The sequence below is a fragment of the Rhagoletis pomonella genome, unplaced genomic scaffold (genome assembly GCF_013731165.1).
Source record: "Rhagoletis pomonella isolate Grant_MI unplaced genomic scaffold, Rhpom_1.0 Rhpom_scaffold_00006, whole genome shotgun sequence".
Taxonomy (NCBI): domain Eukaryota; kingdom Metazoa; phylum Arthropoda; class Insecta; order Diptera; family Tephritidae; genus Rhagoletis; species Rhagoletis pomonella.
Window position 1 is genome coordinate 44,214,441 of NW_023458560.1, and position 18,305 is coordinate 44,232,745.

Consider the following 18,305-nt stretch of genomic DNA (forward strand, 5'->3'; position numbering starts at 1 on the left):
TAAAAATAGTTTCTTAAATAACTTTTTGAAAAAAAAAAAATCCACTCAGATGACAAAACAGCTTAAGCTCAAAAAATCAGCACAAAAATATTTAAAAATCTTTTCAACGGAATCGCAATAATCAGATTTTTGATGTTGTTTTTTTAACTTTTTTCAAGATTGATTTACGAAAACTTGAATAACTGGGCCAAGACTATTCCGATTTAGACTAATGTACATAGGTATTAGTAGAAAGCTATTTTCCCACTCTTTTTATTTCTGTGCAAAAAAAATTTATTCAGGACCCAATTTTTTTTTTCAAATACCAACACATCTTAATTAAACTTGTAATGATACTCGTTCATCCCACCTTTCTCTTTCATCCTTTGAATGAGTTTATTAGCAAAGGGTGAAAAAATACCTTTCCAATAACACCTCACAAGCCTAAAGCGGAGTAGTTTACGTTCAGATATTCAAGTTTTTTGTATATCAATCTTTGAAAAAAATTTAAAAACAGCGCCAAAGATCTCATTATTACGATTCCGTGAAAATTTGTCAACCATTTTTTTAAATATTTTTATGCAAATTTTTTAAGCTAAAACCGTTTTGTCATTTAAGGGGATTTTTTCAAAAAGCATCTTTAAGAAACTATTTTTATTCATAAAAAAACTACATTTTTGAAGGTATTTTCAAATCGGTCCAGCTCACGTAAATCTTAATATTTGTCCGAAATATTTTGGTGGAAGTCTTAAAATATAATCGATTTTATAATGGAAGCACAGCATCTATCGATTTTTTTCTATGGGGAGTGATGCAGCCTAATGTACATACATACATAAGTACGTATATATATACATACATATGAAGCGCCAGATTTACCCTCCTTTAATTAAACCATCGACCGTAACTGCATAAACTCAACAGTTTACACGTTCGCAATGTGACGATAAAACAATACGGCAGCTGCCACTGCGGTACCAACCATTCGTATTTTCTTTTTTAAGGCCTGTATGCAGCTCTCAAGAAAAGCAAAAACTCCATATAAAATGACGTACAAGAAATGGCTAAGAAATTTTCTTGCGTCAAATTTCCTTAAGGCAGTACGCAGTTCTTAAGAAGTTTACTACGCTTTCTACTACGGTTTTCTAAAGATTTTTGTGAAATAAGAGCACAAGGCAACCCAGGTTTGCAACAGAAATATATGCCCGTTCCATTATTTCTTGAGGAAAGAGTGAGGCAACAAGCTGTGAAGTATCAAAAATTTCAAAATTCCTTGGACACACACACGAAATAATGGCAAATTTTTCTTGGCCGTTTTCTTGAGAGCTGCATACAAGCCTTTAATATGTAGTTATGTGCAGAAATGTAATTATTCCTTCTATTAATTTAAATCCTTATCTGAAACGAACAAACCTTATTAAAAAACTCTTATATTTATAACAAACACCGCCACTCTGAAAATTCAACGTAACATGTTCGTCTTTAACGACTGTTATATAGCGGCTGTTTTATGAAAACTTCGTGTTTTTATTTGCATTCATATATTTTTTAGGACGCCTGCCCAATTTTTTCAAATTAAAGTGATATGTACATATATGTATGATTGTAATATTTATTACCATTTATATTATCATTTATCACTTTATATATGTATTAATCTTATAAGAGTCGTAGCACTTGCACAACGAACTCCAATTAACCGTACAAATGTTCGCTTCAAACGACGCCGGATGATGGCGACGCCGACTTACATTTTCGTTTACGCTGTTTTATTTATGTTTTACACTTTTTTCGTTGCACGTATTTATGTTGAATTATACACTTTTCGTTAAATGAACTGGAAACTATTAGCTGCACAATTAAATATGCGTGTAGTTTACTTTTCACTTGAATTGTAAAATATTCAAACACGCAGAGCTATTTTTCTTTATTCACATCCGGCGGAAAAATTTACGAAGTGGACTCGGCAGCTACAAGTTGCCACTTGTTTCAAAATATTAAACAAGCTACATTCTAATTTTTATGTTCCATTTATTAACATCAAACGTTAACATAATTTATTAAAATATTTTCTACAGACAGCTTTTGCATTAAGTTTTAAATTCAACAGCATTAGTTAGCTAAACAAGAGTCCAATTTAATAAAATAAAAATAATTTCCTGTTGAGCGCAATTACATGGCAGCTTTACCGGTTTTAGCTTCCACATTCCATCCATTTTTGAACAGCTGTTTGCCAGGGTTGCTCACTTTCGGCTGCTTGCACGGCGAATTGCAACGAATTGTTTTTCAGTCATAAAACGCGCGTCGGCTGATTTGGTTAAATTTTCGTTGTTATCGCGGTTGCCGCACGTTTATTCTTGGTCTGCTAAACATATTTATGTATTTGTGTGTGGGTGAATCAATGTTTGGAATTTGAATTGCAAAGCAAAAAATTATAAGAATTAGAAAAAGTAAACAAATTCGAAAACTCATAAACAAATGATGTGCAATGATGCTAAGCGAATGGCTAGCATTAAAATAAATTCTGTTTTACGAGCTGTTGTTTGTAATAAATATTAAGAATATTTTTTTGTGTCTGGAAAATTTGGTGGCGAAAAGTATTACCCCTACTTGTGTTCTTAATATTCTTGAAATATACAAAGAAAATTTAAACGCAAGCTGTGCATGTTTTGGGTAATTGCGAAAAAGCAAATTCTCCTATTTGTGAAAATCATCTGCAAAGTGTTTTGTGTATAACAGCGGAAAAGCCGCATTGCGAAGTGCGTGTCTGTATGTATAGGAGGAAGCAAGTGGGTGGCTACTAGCTGAATGCGTGTTGAACGCGAATGTCCTTCAAGAATTTTGCGCAAATGTCAAGAAAATGTGTTGTATAAAGTGTATAAACAATTATTAAACCGCAGAAATATCGAATAAAAGTGCAAAACGAAGCAAATAAACAGCAGAGTGCATTTTTCGAAGTTGTGGGGTGCCGTTTGCGGCGCCCACAGTATTACCATTGATTACTCATCGTCTCGATAAAATAAAAAAAAGGTACCTATAAGCAGTGTCTTCCCAGCCGTCGACCTTTTCCAAGTGTCAGAACACACACTCTCACACCAAGTGTGTATGTATGTGTCTTTATGTGCGGGCATTTAATAAAAAAACAGGCGTAAAAAGACGAAAATAGCATAACATATTTGCAATTTAAAAATAACTAAGAAAATATCTATAAAAATAAAAGAACACGCGTCACACGCCAGCCAGGACGTGTACCTCCTCTGTGTTTGACAAACTTACGAAAAATAAGAAAAACAACCACAAAAAAAGGAAACAACTCGTTTGTTGCCCCTGCTGTCATCTGCTGCTACGTACCTATACCAAGTGCTTCAGTGTTTGCCAATCATCTGTGTGCTTCCTTTCAACTTCTACACTTCTACAAATACCATCAGCCAACAACCAACAACGACTACGCACGCACTTGGAATAGCGTCTTCCAACGCTGTGCGATTCTCCTCCATCTGTATCGTATTTTATTTTTTTCCATAAACTTGTTTTTTGGTATTTTATTTTTCACTTGTATAAATTCTTATTGAAACGCGTTCGTCTTCTTCGCGTTGCCTGCCTGCCTGCCGTTCTTGCTGCTTCTATTTGGCCTTCACAATTTGATTTGTGGCCAAGATGAGCGAACGCAAATTCACACGCGGCCTAAACAACAACAAAGCCGGTATGGCGGCACAACTACGCGACTCCGTGTCGCAGGTGGTGCGGCAGAGTACGGCGCTGGTAAGTACCTACCTGAAATACAATATGCCCCTCCTGTGCACATTCATACATACATAATTGCATATTCAGTATGTATGTATATTAGGGTGGTCCAAAAATGCATGTGAAAAAGTAAGGTCGGAATTTATATTGAAAGTCTCCTGCAGAAAACCATAGTTTTCCGATCGAAAAATATTGATTTTCGAGAATTCGATATCATTTCTACGTAAAGTTTCTTCCTCTATACATAAAATACATGGAAAACTTTGAGCTCTTTGAGCATCCAGTAAATATTTTTTGATTTCAAAATAAAAAAAATAGGGGGATACCTTTTTCGATATAGAACAATCCTAGGGGGTGAGAGCATTAAATTTTCTACTTTACTTTTTTTGGATCACCCTAATGTGCATACATATATTTGTACATACATATGTATCTATACAGGTATAGGAACTGCACCACAACCTTGCCTTTTTGTTTTCCTTCTGCCACTATTTATGCATTCGTTTTTATTTTTCATTTACTTTTTATGTTATGAAATTATGTTCGCTGCTGTAGTATCCTTTTCCTTTGCCTTGCTTCTTCACGACGAAAGGGTGTGTCGTTGCAGTCATTGTGTACAAATACAAGTGAGATATCTTAGCAATAGACGTCATCCTGGGCCACAGCTGCGATCATCTGTTTTTTAGAGTTGCTTATTTTGGTCTAAAGTGCGCTTTTTTGACCTGAGTTGCATTAAATAGTCTCTTAAAACTTGGTAGTATTAGTTGTTCAAATGGTAACATATATGCCCAAAAACTTGAAAAATATTAGATGATTGCTTTTTAAAAATGCTATTTATAAAATTTGGTTTTGATTGCGACATTAGAAATATTCAGATTATAAAAGTTTTTCACATATGTTTTAAGATTTTAAAGCTTTTAAAATGTACGGTAGAATGCAACAATGTGCTTGAATTTGTTTGCTTCTTCGTCAGCTTATTCGTTTGCAGACTAGAAAAATGGCGAACAGCCATCAAAATACTTGGGGTGTTCACAGTTCGTTCCAAATTATGTCTGAAAATGTAGACGTCTACATTTTGAGACATCTTTAGCATCAAACTGTGAGGACCCCTTTCTAGCAGTCGTCGCAAAATCGTCTCAAAACTTTGCTGGTGTTGCCAGACATTTCCTCTTTGCGTGCATTTTTTATATATCGCCTTTCGATTTTGTTTCTGAAAAATTGTAATTATTTAACTTAATTACCAATTCCTAATATTTGTTATTTCTTTTCCTTGATTTGTTTCTTTTCATCAGAAATTGCGCTCAAATTAAATGCAAATACAAAAAACGTGCCCAATAAATAAAAAAAATGTGATTAGTATTGCCATAATGCAACCCTGCTGCGAGGTTGCAAAATGTAGACGCGTAAAAAACATACCTTTGAGTGTGACAAAATGTAGACGGCGTCGTTTTCCAATTTTGTATGGGAAACAACAACACCACAGATTTTACGGTTAGAAAACGTCTTAAAATGTAGACGTCTACATTTTCAGACACTATTTGGAACGAACTGTGAACACCCCAACTGATTCAAAATACACACAAATGGGTGCGCGCAGCAAAATTCAGCCCTAATGGTAAGTTCATTTCATCGTGCGGCGACAAGTTAAGAATTTGCGATACATTTTCAGGCGAATGTATGCGAACGTTCACCGGGGGAAGAGGTATGGGACGACAGCTGGCATGGCATCCAGACGGCAATCTGATGGCTTTAGCATTAAGTTGGAACCGCGTTAAGATATTTGACAAAGCTGAAGGCGAGCTAATACAGTGCATTCGTCGCGGAGAATGATGTTGCATTTCACCCATGTGGAAATTTCTTGGTGACTGGCGGCGAACACGATACAATAGGATTGGATTTATTAGAAGGTCGGCCAATTTATACACGGTAGGGGAAATGTTTAGTACCACTCACACCGTTTTTTGGGTGGGGGGCGGAGGGGGAGGGGGCGGGGCCCCCAAAGCACCCCCCAATAGAAAGGAGACAGTCGCCGCTTTCTAAAAAGGGGAACCCCTCCCTTGGACTCCTCCCACAGGCACCTAGGGAACCGTTTGAAAAAGGGGGAAAAACGGATTTTTCTTAGGCAAACTGAGCAGTTTGAAGTGGAATATGACCCAACTAACAGAAACCGTGGGATTTTTTAATAAAAGAAATTATGCCAAATTAGATATGGGGGGATTTTGAATAAAGAATAAAAAGTTAATTAAAAATAGAAAAAAAAAATTTTATAAAAAAAAATGTTCTTTTTAACAAATGTATTTTTGCGTAGAATTCCTTTCTACGTAAGCGGCCTTCGGCCGCACTTAGGGATTATAACCCTCAGGCAGTAGAGTTCTCCTTTCTGTGTTGCCAAAAAAGGGGGGCTGAACACCTTTTGCAGAGAACACCTTTCTGCGTACGCGGCCTTCGGCCGCACTTAGGGATTATAACCCTCGGGCAGTAGAATTCTCCTTTCTGTGTTGCCAAAGAAGGGGTTCTGAACCCCTTTTGCAGAGAACACCTTTCTGCGTAGGCGGCCTTCGGCCGCACTTAGGGATTATAACCCTCAGGCAGTAGAATTCTCCTTTCTGTGTTGCCAAAGAAGGGGGGCTGAACACCTTTTGCAGAGAACACCTTTCTGCGTAGGCGGCCTTCGGCCGCACTTAGGGATTATAACCCTCAGGCAGTAGAATTCTCCTTTCTGTGTTGCCAAGGAAGGGGTTCTGAACACCTTTTGCGGAGAACACCTTTCTGCGTAGGCGGCCTTCGGCCGCACTTAGGGATTATAACCCTCAGGCAGTAGAATTCTCCTTTCTGTTTTGCGAAGAAAAGGAGCTGAACACCTTTTGCAGAGAACACCTTTGTATATTTTTAATGCTTACTGGGTTATATCCTATCTTCTTTTGTCTCTCATTCTTTTGCATATTTTGGAGTTTGACAGCTGAACTCCGCCATTTAATTTGCATATGCAACCAAAGTCAGACGCGTGATTTTGAAGGTGTTTTTATTTAATGAATTGTGATGAATTGGTTAATATTAAAGTCGTAAAGCAAGTTATAACAAATCAAGTAAAGTGTAAAGTGAAGGGGAATACAAAAATATATTAGTAAAGTGGCTAATTTAAGCAGAATAGGAGTGATAAATGTACGCTAATTTCCGAATTTGACAAAAAAGGGCATATTTCAAACCCAATTTGTAAATAAATTAGTAACCAAAATTTACAAAAGTGAGTGTTAAAATATTGCGTGGACCCTTGACTACAAGTGTGTGAAATTTATTTTTGGATCGGGCCACCCATTTGGACGGAATAACCCGAAATAGTTGTGAGCGGTACTAAACCCCACCCCACGGTAGTAGTGCACTTTAGCGGAACCATATAAAATACATTTTTTCCTGTATTCAACAGTTGCCCGTTTGGAAATCTAATTTGCATACATTTGATGCCAATAGCGCGCAACAAACAAGCCAGTTCTCAAAGAGCCCAAATTGATTTTAGTCATGCAACAGCTCCACATAACTCCGCCATAGACACACCAGTTGCTGGAGTACCAAAAAGCTGTGATGACAGTATTTTAATTGATCCACGACAATCGGTGGCATATGGCATGCGTGATGGAAATTTTCTGGTGCTTGATAGCCAATATACTACAAGAGTGAAACGCTACAAGTGAAACGCTGTGATAGTATTTTTTTCTCAAATTTTCATCTTTTATTTGCAGTTACATTAAGAAGCTCATAGAGGACAGAGCGGTTGGTGAGGAAGGTGTCGAGTTACTGCTGTACTGCAACTGGGAAAATCCGCATTTCGCACGTGCTCCACTCGTATGGAATAGTAGCTTATGTCGAAAGGCTGGTTTTAGTATAATGCAGCATTCGCAGCATACCCTCACTGGCGCCGAGCCGTTGAAGAAATTTTGGATAAATAAACGTGCAAGAAATAGTTCCGATACTAGCACGTCCATATTCTTGTTAAGGGTCATCAAAAATTCCATGTGTTGTAAATAATAAAGGCAATGCCGGATTATACTAAAGCCAGCTTCCCGACATAAACTACTATTCCATACGAACACAGAAATATAAATGTATCTAAAACTGAATAACTCAAATCAAATTGGATTGCATTTGCATAATATACCTAATATTGGAATCTGTTTTGATCGTATAAAATACAACTTGCAATCATTTAGATTATAGTTTTGAAAGAAATTGATTGCAATCGTAAATTATGTAAAAATTGTCAATAACAATCTGCCTAAAATTTCTTTTCCCCATGTAACGGTTATAAAATACGTTAAATCCGCACTATCTGCATTAACAAAAAATATACATTGGAATATTTAAAATAAACCGATTCATATTTATTTTCTAGTAAGAATTGTTTCTTAATTGAAAGTATTTAATACTAATATAATGTAGTGGTTAATGTTTTAAAATGAATTCGCAATATGTCCGCAGCTCAGGTTGATTTAAAGAAATCCGTTTAAATTTTTCGAATTACATCTACTTGAATACAGGATAGGCAGGGTTGCATACAAATGGTAGTTCCGTAAATATTTAAAATATGTTACTTCATTCAATATTTGCATCTGGGCCAATAAATAATAACAAATATAGCCGAAAAAAACAAAGTTTCAATTAAAACGAGTTTTTATAACCCCGCATAAAATTCCGATTAATTTTAAATACGAAAATAACGATATTTTTTCATGGAGATTTATTTTTTTAATATACCTTGTTTATACCTACACAAAAACCGGATTAGCAAAAAACCGATTGGACTCAACATATATTTCTTTACAGCATTTATCCCCCTGTCTTTATAGCGCACTCGATAAAGTCTTATTCAAAAGTAAACAAAATTGCTATTTTTAAACGACATTTTTTTAATAAATAATTTGCGCGGTTGACAGAAATGGAAACAAACAATAATTGTAATTTATTATAACAATAATACGAATTTAAAACGGGCTGTATAAAGAAAACCAGCCTATTGTCACTTCACTTTCCAATGGTGCTGATTGCTGCAAGAATTATTTAGCGATTTAGAGCATAATCAACACAATATATGCACATAAATATATATTATTTCACAGATCTCAGGGTCAGCTTAGAAATACGTTACCAAAATTATATAAAATTTAAGTAGGAATTATTTTTATTTATAACGTAAAAGCGCTATCTGACCCAATCTGATAAGTATATTTCCCCTAAAGTTAACCCATTTTATTTAATTTGTCTCTCGTGAAAATATATATTTTATTTATAATTTTCAGATATGTACATATATTTTAAATTTTTGCTTTAATTTTTGTCTCCTTTTAATATTTAATTAGATACCTTAAGATTAAAATAAGCTTAAAACGAAACAGCACAGCAACCCTTTTCTGTTCATCTTGAGAACACAAAACCCTCTTTTGTTAAAATTCGGCGCTGCACAAAATCCTGGCTTATATATTTTCCAACAAAATACCACTTCGCAACCCTGGATTTTCACGAAGCGTTTCATTCGGGTCGTAGTTTGGCTACTTCGGGCCATTCGGTGTTGTATGCCATATTGGCTGCCATATTGTTCACACTGTCATCGCCATATTGAACACCCTGTCAACTATCTGTCAACCCTAAGATATCTCACTTGTATTCTTCCACAATGGTTGCAGTCGTCGCTACCAGGCAATGTTGGCATTCTTGCGACTTTTTCTCGTTTCGCTTGCATAAATGCATAAGTATGCATGTATGTATGTATGTATGTATGAAAGCAGTCGATTTGTTGTTTTCCAATTGAGCTACTGGTTTCCGCGTCCATACACTGGGTGTGTGATAAGTGAGGTGTTTTTCTTTGTTTTGTTGGTAGTAAGTAGTTGTGTGCTGCCTCTTTGTTTGCCTTGTGAGATAACAACCAGCAGTACATAATTATCAAACAACAACAACAACCGAAAAAAAATGAAATTATAATAATGACGAAGATTCTTTCGTAATGTAATTAAAATACATACATAGCAACATACATACCTATGTACATACATATTTTTAGTTGTCAACAGCAAGCAAAGACTGTCGAGAGTACAATGAACTCGTCGGAATTTCGCAAACCAAACTAAGTACCTACCAACGTCATCTAAAATAGAAGAAAGTTAATTAAATTTAAAGTTAAATGTTTATTAAAATTACATACATATGAAATGAAACTAATTCTTGCTCATATGTAAGTATGTATGTACGTTAAGGTGGGTTGATTCTTTATTTTTTTTTACTAAATCGCATGTTATCTTCGGATTCTACAGATAATTCTAAGCAAAAGTGTAGACGAAACCATGGGTCGGAAATGAGTTTCGAGCCTGTGCATTGTCAAATTAAACAAGTAAAAAATTTTAAGTTCGGGTGGAGCCGAACATTAAATACCCGGCGCAAGTATTAAATATAGCTTTTAACCTTTCTGAAAACTACCGTTACGTGGTAAGGAGAGTGGTTTTACCCCTATTTCTAACAATTTTCGATAGTATGTTCCGTTATACATACTTAATGAGAAAAACTTAGAATAGTTAGATGTGGGCGGTATCACGACCACTTTTAAAAATTCTATAACAATGCTACTTCTTTTCAAGGGATTGTTGTTAGTATCAATTTTGAATAAATTAGCGTCCTTAAATTCGAAATATCGAAGTTTCAAGAATTTTCGAAATTTACCGTTATATGAAAAGTGGGAATAATTTTAGTCCGATGTCAATAATTTTTAGCATTTTGCTTCTATGTGGCAAGCAAAATAATGATACAAAGTTTGGTACAAATTGATCGAATGGTTACCGAGATATACATACCTGGTAATATATGGGCGGTGCCACGCCAAAAATATTTTTCTGCTAAAGAATTATTGCAAACATCAATTTTGAATAAATAAGCTTCTGTATTTAGTGATTTATCGAAGATTTCGTGTTTCTCTAAATTATCCTTATATGGGATGTGGGCGTGGTTATTGTCCGATTTTAAAAATTTTCGGCCATTTGGTATGCTGTGTTAAGGCCAACTATGCCAAGTTTGGAAGAAATTGGTGCAGGGGTTACCAAGATATACACATGTAACCATAAGTAGGCGTGGCTACCCCCATTTTCAAAAATATTATAATTTTATTATTTTTCATCTAAAAATTATTGTAAATATCAATTTGGAGTGAATAATCTTGAGTAGTTACTAAAATATCGCAATTTTCGTATTTCTGAAAATTACCGTTATATGGGAAGTGGGCGTGGTTACAGTCCGATTTCGCCCATTTTCAATACCAACCTACCTTTCGTTGAGATATCGCAATTTTTGCTCGAGTTATCGTGTATGGCTTAATCGACTTCTCTATTCATTCTGAGCATTTATGTATATGTACATTTGTCTATATCTAGCTCGATTCGTTTTGGCTGTTACAAACAACCGTTATGTGAACAAAGTTAATATACCCTTGTGCACAAGTGCGCACCCTAGGGAACAGTCAAAGACGTGTGCAAAAACGATAATCAAATACAAAGTATTCATTTTTACTATGCATTATTTTCCTCAGTGTACTCCAAAAATTCTAACAAATCGAATTAAAAAGTTAAAAATTTAGATGCAATTTTGCAGAATTTTTATAATTTTTGCACAAAGTTTGAACTATGAGTTTACATGGTTTTTGTTAGATAATGAGCTATAATTTTATAAAAAAATAATAAATATTAAATAAACGGAAGAAAAATAGGCAAAATTTGAAAAAGTGTCGTGTCCCTATTTATTTTTCAACCACTGTATGTATGTGCAAGGTAGGAATATTAATCCCGGGATCCCGGACTTTTTAATGTCTCGAAAATCCCGGGATTTTTGGCAAGTAATCCCAGGATTTTCAGGATTTGTAATTTGCACTGATGACAATAATATAAACTCCTTTTCTTGACCAGTTTTGGCTATATTTCTATATTCAGTGACGTCCGTAATTCAAAAATGATTTAAAAAATTCAGAGAAATGTGCTTAGAGAAGAAGTACTTATGGGTATAAAATTAATGAGGAAACAGATTTAACAGATTTAAACAGATTTAAGTTTCTGGTGCAGAAGGGCTGGTAAATATTGAAAATGTCATTTTAAAATTTTATCCTTGAAATTTCGCAATATTTGTTTTTGAAAAAATTATATGTTAAGGGCTTATATAAACTCGATAACATCTTCGAATTTTGTTCTTCTAACTTTGTCAGCTTAAAAATTACCTATTCGGCCTTGTGAATCCTAAAAATTTAAATTTCTTAAATTCTAAAGAAATTTCCAATTGCATTTGTTGCCCAAATTTGTATTCTATATTGCATTTGAATTAATCATATCTTTGAAATTACAAAGTCCTTCAAAATAAATCCTGCGGTCAGAGAGAAAAAATAAAAACGCAACTTTAAATAAAAGAGTAGGTTTCAAACCCATTTATTTAGGATTTATTTCATGGTAGGGGAGCTTCTCAAACAATATATAAGTAATTTTTTTGATTCAAGTTGTTGAAAAGTAATGAATATCTAAATCCCGGGACTAATCCCGGGATCCCGGCATTGTGACAACGCCATCCCGAAAATCCCGGGATCGGAAAAAGCCGAAAAATTAACATCGCTAGTGCAAGGGTATCACAGAGAAAGAAAATTAGGCGAATGTCTTTCAAACTTCCTATTTCCAAAAGAAGAATAAATGAAATAAAATCAAATAAAATGACGCGCAATGTGCAAGAACATTTTGAATATGAAAGTTGCTTTGGCAAAGTACCAACAAGCGAAATTAAGAATGGTTAATATACATAGATCGGCACTTACACATACATATGTATGTTAGTGTTTGGGCGAGCTTCTCCACCGATTTGTGGCGTGCGCCTTGATGTTGTCACACAAACGGGAGGGACCTAGAGTTTTACGCCGACTCCGAATGGCGGTTGTATTTTTACGAGAAGCTGTTTTTCATGGCCGAGGGGCGACTGCTGTCAAGAAAAACTCTTTTTTCTATATATTTTTTCTTTTGCCAATGCTTGAAAAGGGTTTTTGAAATTTTAATTTTCATGAGTCATCCGATATGTTACAACACTATTAGGATTATAACGCTCTGTGAAATTCCACAACCCAAACTCATTATCCATTAAAATTTTTACTTCTTGTGCTTTTCTTATCGCTAACAGCAGTTCTTAACTTCCTTGTCTGCTTGCTTGAAAGTGTTTTCTTTTGCTGCTTCACTTGGCTGGCTTGGCTTGGCTTGACTGATGTGATTTCAAGGTCGCTCAAGCAGTTCCCGTGATGCCGGCGGCATAAGAAACATTTGAATAAAAACCTGCATGTACTTATACACATGTGTTTTGTACATAAATGGATACATACATATATAATAGTTATGTATTTTTTTATTATGTGCGGTTAAAAAATAATTTTCGTTCCACTGCAATACACAATTGTGCTCTCAGCTACAAAATTATATTTGAAAATTATTTTATACATATCAATAAAAGCGGTCGCTGAATTCCAGTCCGTTCCAGGTTAATCATAGCAAAAACGGTGAGTCAGCCAGCAGTCGCACATAACTGAAGTTAGAAAAAAGCTTTACGGCCGAAGTCAGTAATAACTAGCAGCAAGCAATTAATTTTAATAATTCAAACATTTTAAATCCACATAAATTAATACATACATATGGAATTACAATTGATCGCGCTTGAGTAAAGCAACTTATAGTGATTACTTCTCGAGTTATAATACGAGTATAACTTACACTTAATTTTTTTTTTTTGAAAAGTCGGCTATTCTGTTCGCAGTGCTTAAAATTTCACGAAATACCTTCATATATGTATATATATAAATTTTTTTTTTTTTTGATATTTTGTCCAATTTTTCATACACGCCTTTCATAAGTATCTTTTTGTTTACTTGTTTCCTTTGGTTACTGATTTCAGCTCAATGAATTACTTATTTCAGTTTCAAGGTTTCGCGCATCATTATCACAGACGTCATGATTCTGCCCATTTTGGAATTTTTCTAAATGTTTTCAAAATTTTTTTATTTATTTTGTATCGTTGCGTTTTAGTGTTAAGTATAATAATTTGTTTTAATTGTACGCCTCCAATACTAAATTCTTATAAATAGCACTTACTTATGTATATCAATATACATATATACATATGTATGTATGTATGTATGTAAGTATGCATAAGTATACCTCAAAATTTCCACAGTTCACTAACTTTTTCCAGAACTCATTCGAGGATCACTAAATAAGTCCTTAGAATACCTAAGAAAGAAAAATAACTTTGTGCGTTAAAATTGGTTTTCAAGATATTCTTTACACTTTGTAAACTTTTGATTAAGCTTAAATTTATTAGTGTAAAATATTTCCAGCAGTGACTTCCACAATTCGAAGTTTTGAGTACTTAAGAGGTCATTTATTTAACTAGATGTGCTATATTATAAAATATATCTTCAAAAATTCGAAAAAAAACAGAACCTTGCAATTAAAAAAGTCGTAAAATCGAAAGTAAATTTTTGGCAAAATTGATCCAGAAATTTTCTAGCTGTTTTTTTTAATAGATATAAAATTTCAAACTTAAATTTTTTTGTAAACTATGTTAAAAATTAATTTATGTTAAATAAAAATTGTTCAACATATGTACTTAATTTTATTAAGAGTTTGGAAATTTTTTCAAAGTTCGAAAATTGGTAACTGAAAAAACAAGACTTGAGATTTCAGGATCTTTTAAAATCAGTTGGATTTTTTGCATACAAAATTTAGCCGAAAATGTTTACAAATTTTTTGCTTAACGAATTTTTAAAATTTTTACGAATTTTTTAATTTCTAAATTCTTAAAATTATAAAATATTTTTTTATTTTTTCTTTATGGCAGTAACCGGGAACAAAAGGTATGATCGAAACTAAATCTCATTCTCAAAGTTTTTTCCAAAGAACGCCCACACCGAAATGAGAAAAAAATCTTTCGGGAGTATTTTTTCAAGAACTAAAGTAAGAACAAAACTATCGAAAACGTTGTTAACGGTAATTATATAAGAACAAAACCTGGAAACGTTCCCTAAACGAACAAAATGCGAACAATATTTTCGGAGAACAAAAGTCTCCGGAACATTCTGGCAAAGAACAAAACGGAAACAAAAGTCTAAGGAACTGTCACTCGCAGAGCAGGAAATGAAATATCAGGAACGCTCCAATAGCGAACGGAACGGAAACGAATCTTCTCTGAACTATTCGCGAAGAGTGAAAGCGGGAAAACAATTTTTTTCTCTTAGCGTTAATAATAATAATAATAATAATGGACTGGCGCTTACACATATGTTAGTGTTTGGCCGAGCTTCTCCTCCGATTTGTGGCGTGCGCCTTCATATTGTCACACAAAGTGGAGAGACCTACAGTTTTATGCCGACTCCGAACGGCGATTGTATTTTTATGAGAAGCTGTTTTTCATGGCAGAAATACACTCGAAGGTTTGCCATTGCCTGCCGAGGGACGACCGCTGTTAAGAAAAAACCTTTTTTCTAATTTTTTTTGCGATGTTGCTTTGACCAGGGTTTGAACCCAGGCATTGCGGAGTGGAAGCGCGCACTACTTCCAACTACACCACAGCGGCCGACTTCTCATAGCGTTACATTAGATTAAAATGTTTGAATATTAAGTAACATTAATCAAAAAAGAATTGACAGATAAATATGAAAAATTAAGTCAACGAAAGGTTTAAGATGAAAGGTTAAGAGAATTGTTTTCACAGAATATGAAAAACCGTTTCATAAGTGGACAGTTCAACCTAATGATAAACGATGTGGAAGTTGAAATGATGCAGCTTTCCTCTGGCTTAGAATTAACGATCGTGGTTTTCACTGAAATTATTTTTCATCCCAATTGGCAGATGCTCCTCTCATTTTTAACTTAAGGTTCGCGGACTTTTGTTCTTATTTTACCATCCTTGAAAACGTTCTCGATACTTTGGTTGAAACTGGAAACCTTCCTGAGAGTTTTGTTTTCAGTTTGAGGACGTTCTTTAGTGTTTGGTTCACATTCTTTCTTTTAGAAAATGTTCCCGATAGTTTTGTTCGCGTTTTTTTCTTTACGGAAACGTTCACCAAACTTTTGTTTTCGTTCAAACTGTTCTCAATCGTCGTTGAAATGCAAAAAAGCCACAACAGCGCCGATATTAGTTACGCCCTTTCCATTCTATACTAACGATACATACATACTCAATGCGGAAAACTTGAGGTTGCCTCCAAAGTGTGACTTCGAACGGTCCTTAGTTTCACTGAAAGCGTTAGCATGCTAAATGGTGCCTACAATAAGTCTACATAAGGTTTGATCTTCATACGGTACCGCTAGGAACCGCACGGTCAGATTAACTTAACTTAACCGCCCAGGCTCGAAAGCTCACTTGAGCAGGAATTTTCCAATCTAGCCATGACTCAATTTCTTAGCCGTTTTTTGTTATATTATGACCAGACTGAAGGCTGCTAAAAAGTGTTTTATCACTTAAGTCTCCACGTCTTTTAACGCTGTTTGGCGTTTTTATATTTCGTCCCAATAAAAAAGTTTTAAATTTTTTTTCGGTTAACCCTTCCGCCCGTAGGAGTATACTGTATTTTCGTTCGAATGAAAAACGACACTAAGTAAGGATGGCACAACGCCGAAACAGGTTTGTCTCTAAACCGCAATTGACAAAAGATGATGGAAACCCCGTTCCAAATACAAGTTATGCAAAATTCGATTAGAACTATTTTGAGGGTGGCTGGAAAAAAAATTTTTAATGACGCAATTAGCTTTCCTAGATTGCTTTCGAAGTAAGCTTGAAAATTAGACTGATCCAGCCTAATGTACACGATTTTTGTATATGTATTTGCCGCTTAACTAAACACCAACTCCATTGACCTCAGAGCTAGCAATAATTAGCCCTTTTTAAATTAAAGTAATTGATCACATTTGACCTTCTTTTGGAACGTACATATGTATGTATGTAGGTGCGTATGTATTTGTGTGTCTCAATAGGCATGCCTGCGATCGAACAAATAATACTAATTGAAGACATTGTCAAAATTTTACCAAAAGGTGTCCGACCGAAGGTTCGGCCTGGCTTCGGTATTCGGCCTATTCGGCTGGTTTTTTATCTTCGGTTTCGGTTTCGGCTTCGGCCCTCGCTATTTGGAAGTTTTTCAACAGAAAAAAGTCAACTGAAATTTACTGGAAGTGAAGCGTCGAAAAAAACAAACAAGTTCGAAAAAGTATTTACAATTGCATCCTTCACAATACCAAACAATTTTAGCGGCTGTGGAACAATGTATGTATGTTTGTAAGGTGTTCCATTTATTTAAAAAATAATAAAAATAATTTGTTACGAAATAAAAAAATATTCGGCTTCGGCTTCGGTGTTCGGCCGAATATAAGATAGTACCTAATATTAGGCTTCGGCTTCGGCCAATATTCCAGCTTTGGTCGGACACTAATATGTATACATATGTACATAGTTAAATACATACATACATACTTATTTATTCTCCATTGCGCTGCAACCCTAACTCCCACCAGCGAGGTAGTACGGGTCACTAAGCACAATTTTTTAATGAAATTTTCGTTTTTTTGCCCCTATCTCGTAAATAGCAAGAGCTAAAGAAAAATTGTAAATGACAACCATGTAGCACATTCAATTTTCTACAATTTCGAGGAGGTAGTAAAAAAAAAAATTGGCGGCTAATAAAAAAGCACCCTAATGTATATGTATTTCATATTTTTTTCACACTTTGCCTATGAACCGAATACATCAGATCACCTTTTATATACTTAAAAACTTTTTATAAATTGTTTCTCTTTCAACTTGCAGCATATTTTTGTAATGCAGATTATGCGCCCTTTCGTACTACACGTCTACTGATATTTTGGGGAAATTTTCCCGAGACCATGTGACTTTAGTTCGCATTGTCAGGTGCTAAAAGATTAAACCCGCATTTGTAAGTTACTATTTTTTTATTTCCTCATTTGTAAGCGAAAATGAAAGTTTGAAGAGGCGATTAAATGAAGATATGCACACAAAAATTGAACAAACGTAAAATACCTAACCAAATGAGAAAAAAAATAAAGAGGCAGCAATCCATTACTTATAGTCAAAAGGCTTAGATAGATAAGTAAGCGCTAGCCTGGTTGCGCTAAAATAAATATTTATGTATATACACAATTATTTATCGCAGTATAAACTGGCGTGTAGCAAACGTATGAAATATATGTATAAACAACTGACGATATAAAATCACTCAATAACAGCCAGTACATATTTTATTTAATAGAAATTTTCGATGGAGATGAAAGGCCAATATACATACATACATATTGTACATAAAAATATGTATATATGTATGTACTAGGGACTAGTTACTAGTGGGCGTTTTTGTTTACAAACAAACAGTGTGCAAATTTAACTAGCAAATTCCCGGCGTGTTATGTTAAAACTTTTGCTGAAAAATCAAAAATTGTTCGCAAAGTCGAAATTGTTGGTTTAGTTTGAAACGGCTGAAGAGCAAAACCCTCCTCACGCGCAGGCAAAGAATAGTAGCGCCGTGA

At 34.6% G+C, this 18,305-nt stretch overlaps 1 protein-coding gene across 4 annotated transcripts in view; it reads left to right on the plus strand.

Annotated features, from left to right (window-relative positions):
* Positions 1-2,285: 2,285 nt before the first annotated feature.
* The window catches only part of LOC118740786 (dedicator of cytokinesis protein 9), a 104,796-nt gene continuing 88,776 nt past the window's right edge, over positions 2,286-18,305 (plus strand). For 3 of the 4 annotated variants that reach the window (XM_036472471.1, XM_036472472.1, XM_036472474.1), the window contains exon 1: positions 2,286-3,741. In XM_036472471.1, coding sequence (XP_036328364.1) covers positions 3,637-3,741 — 105 coding nt within the window. In that variant the 5' untranslated portion in view covers positions 2,286-3,636. The remainder of the gene's footprint in view (positions 3,742-18,305) is intronic. The other variant, XM_036472473.1, reaches the window with a different exon arrangement.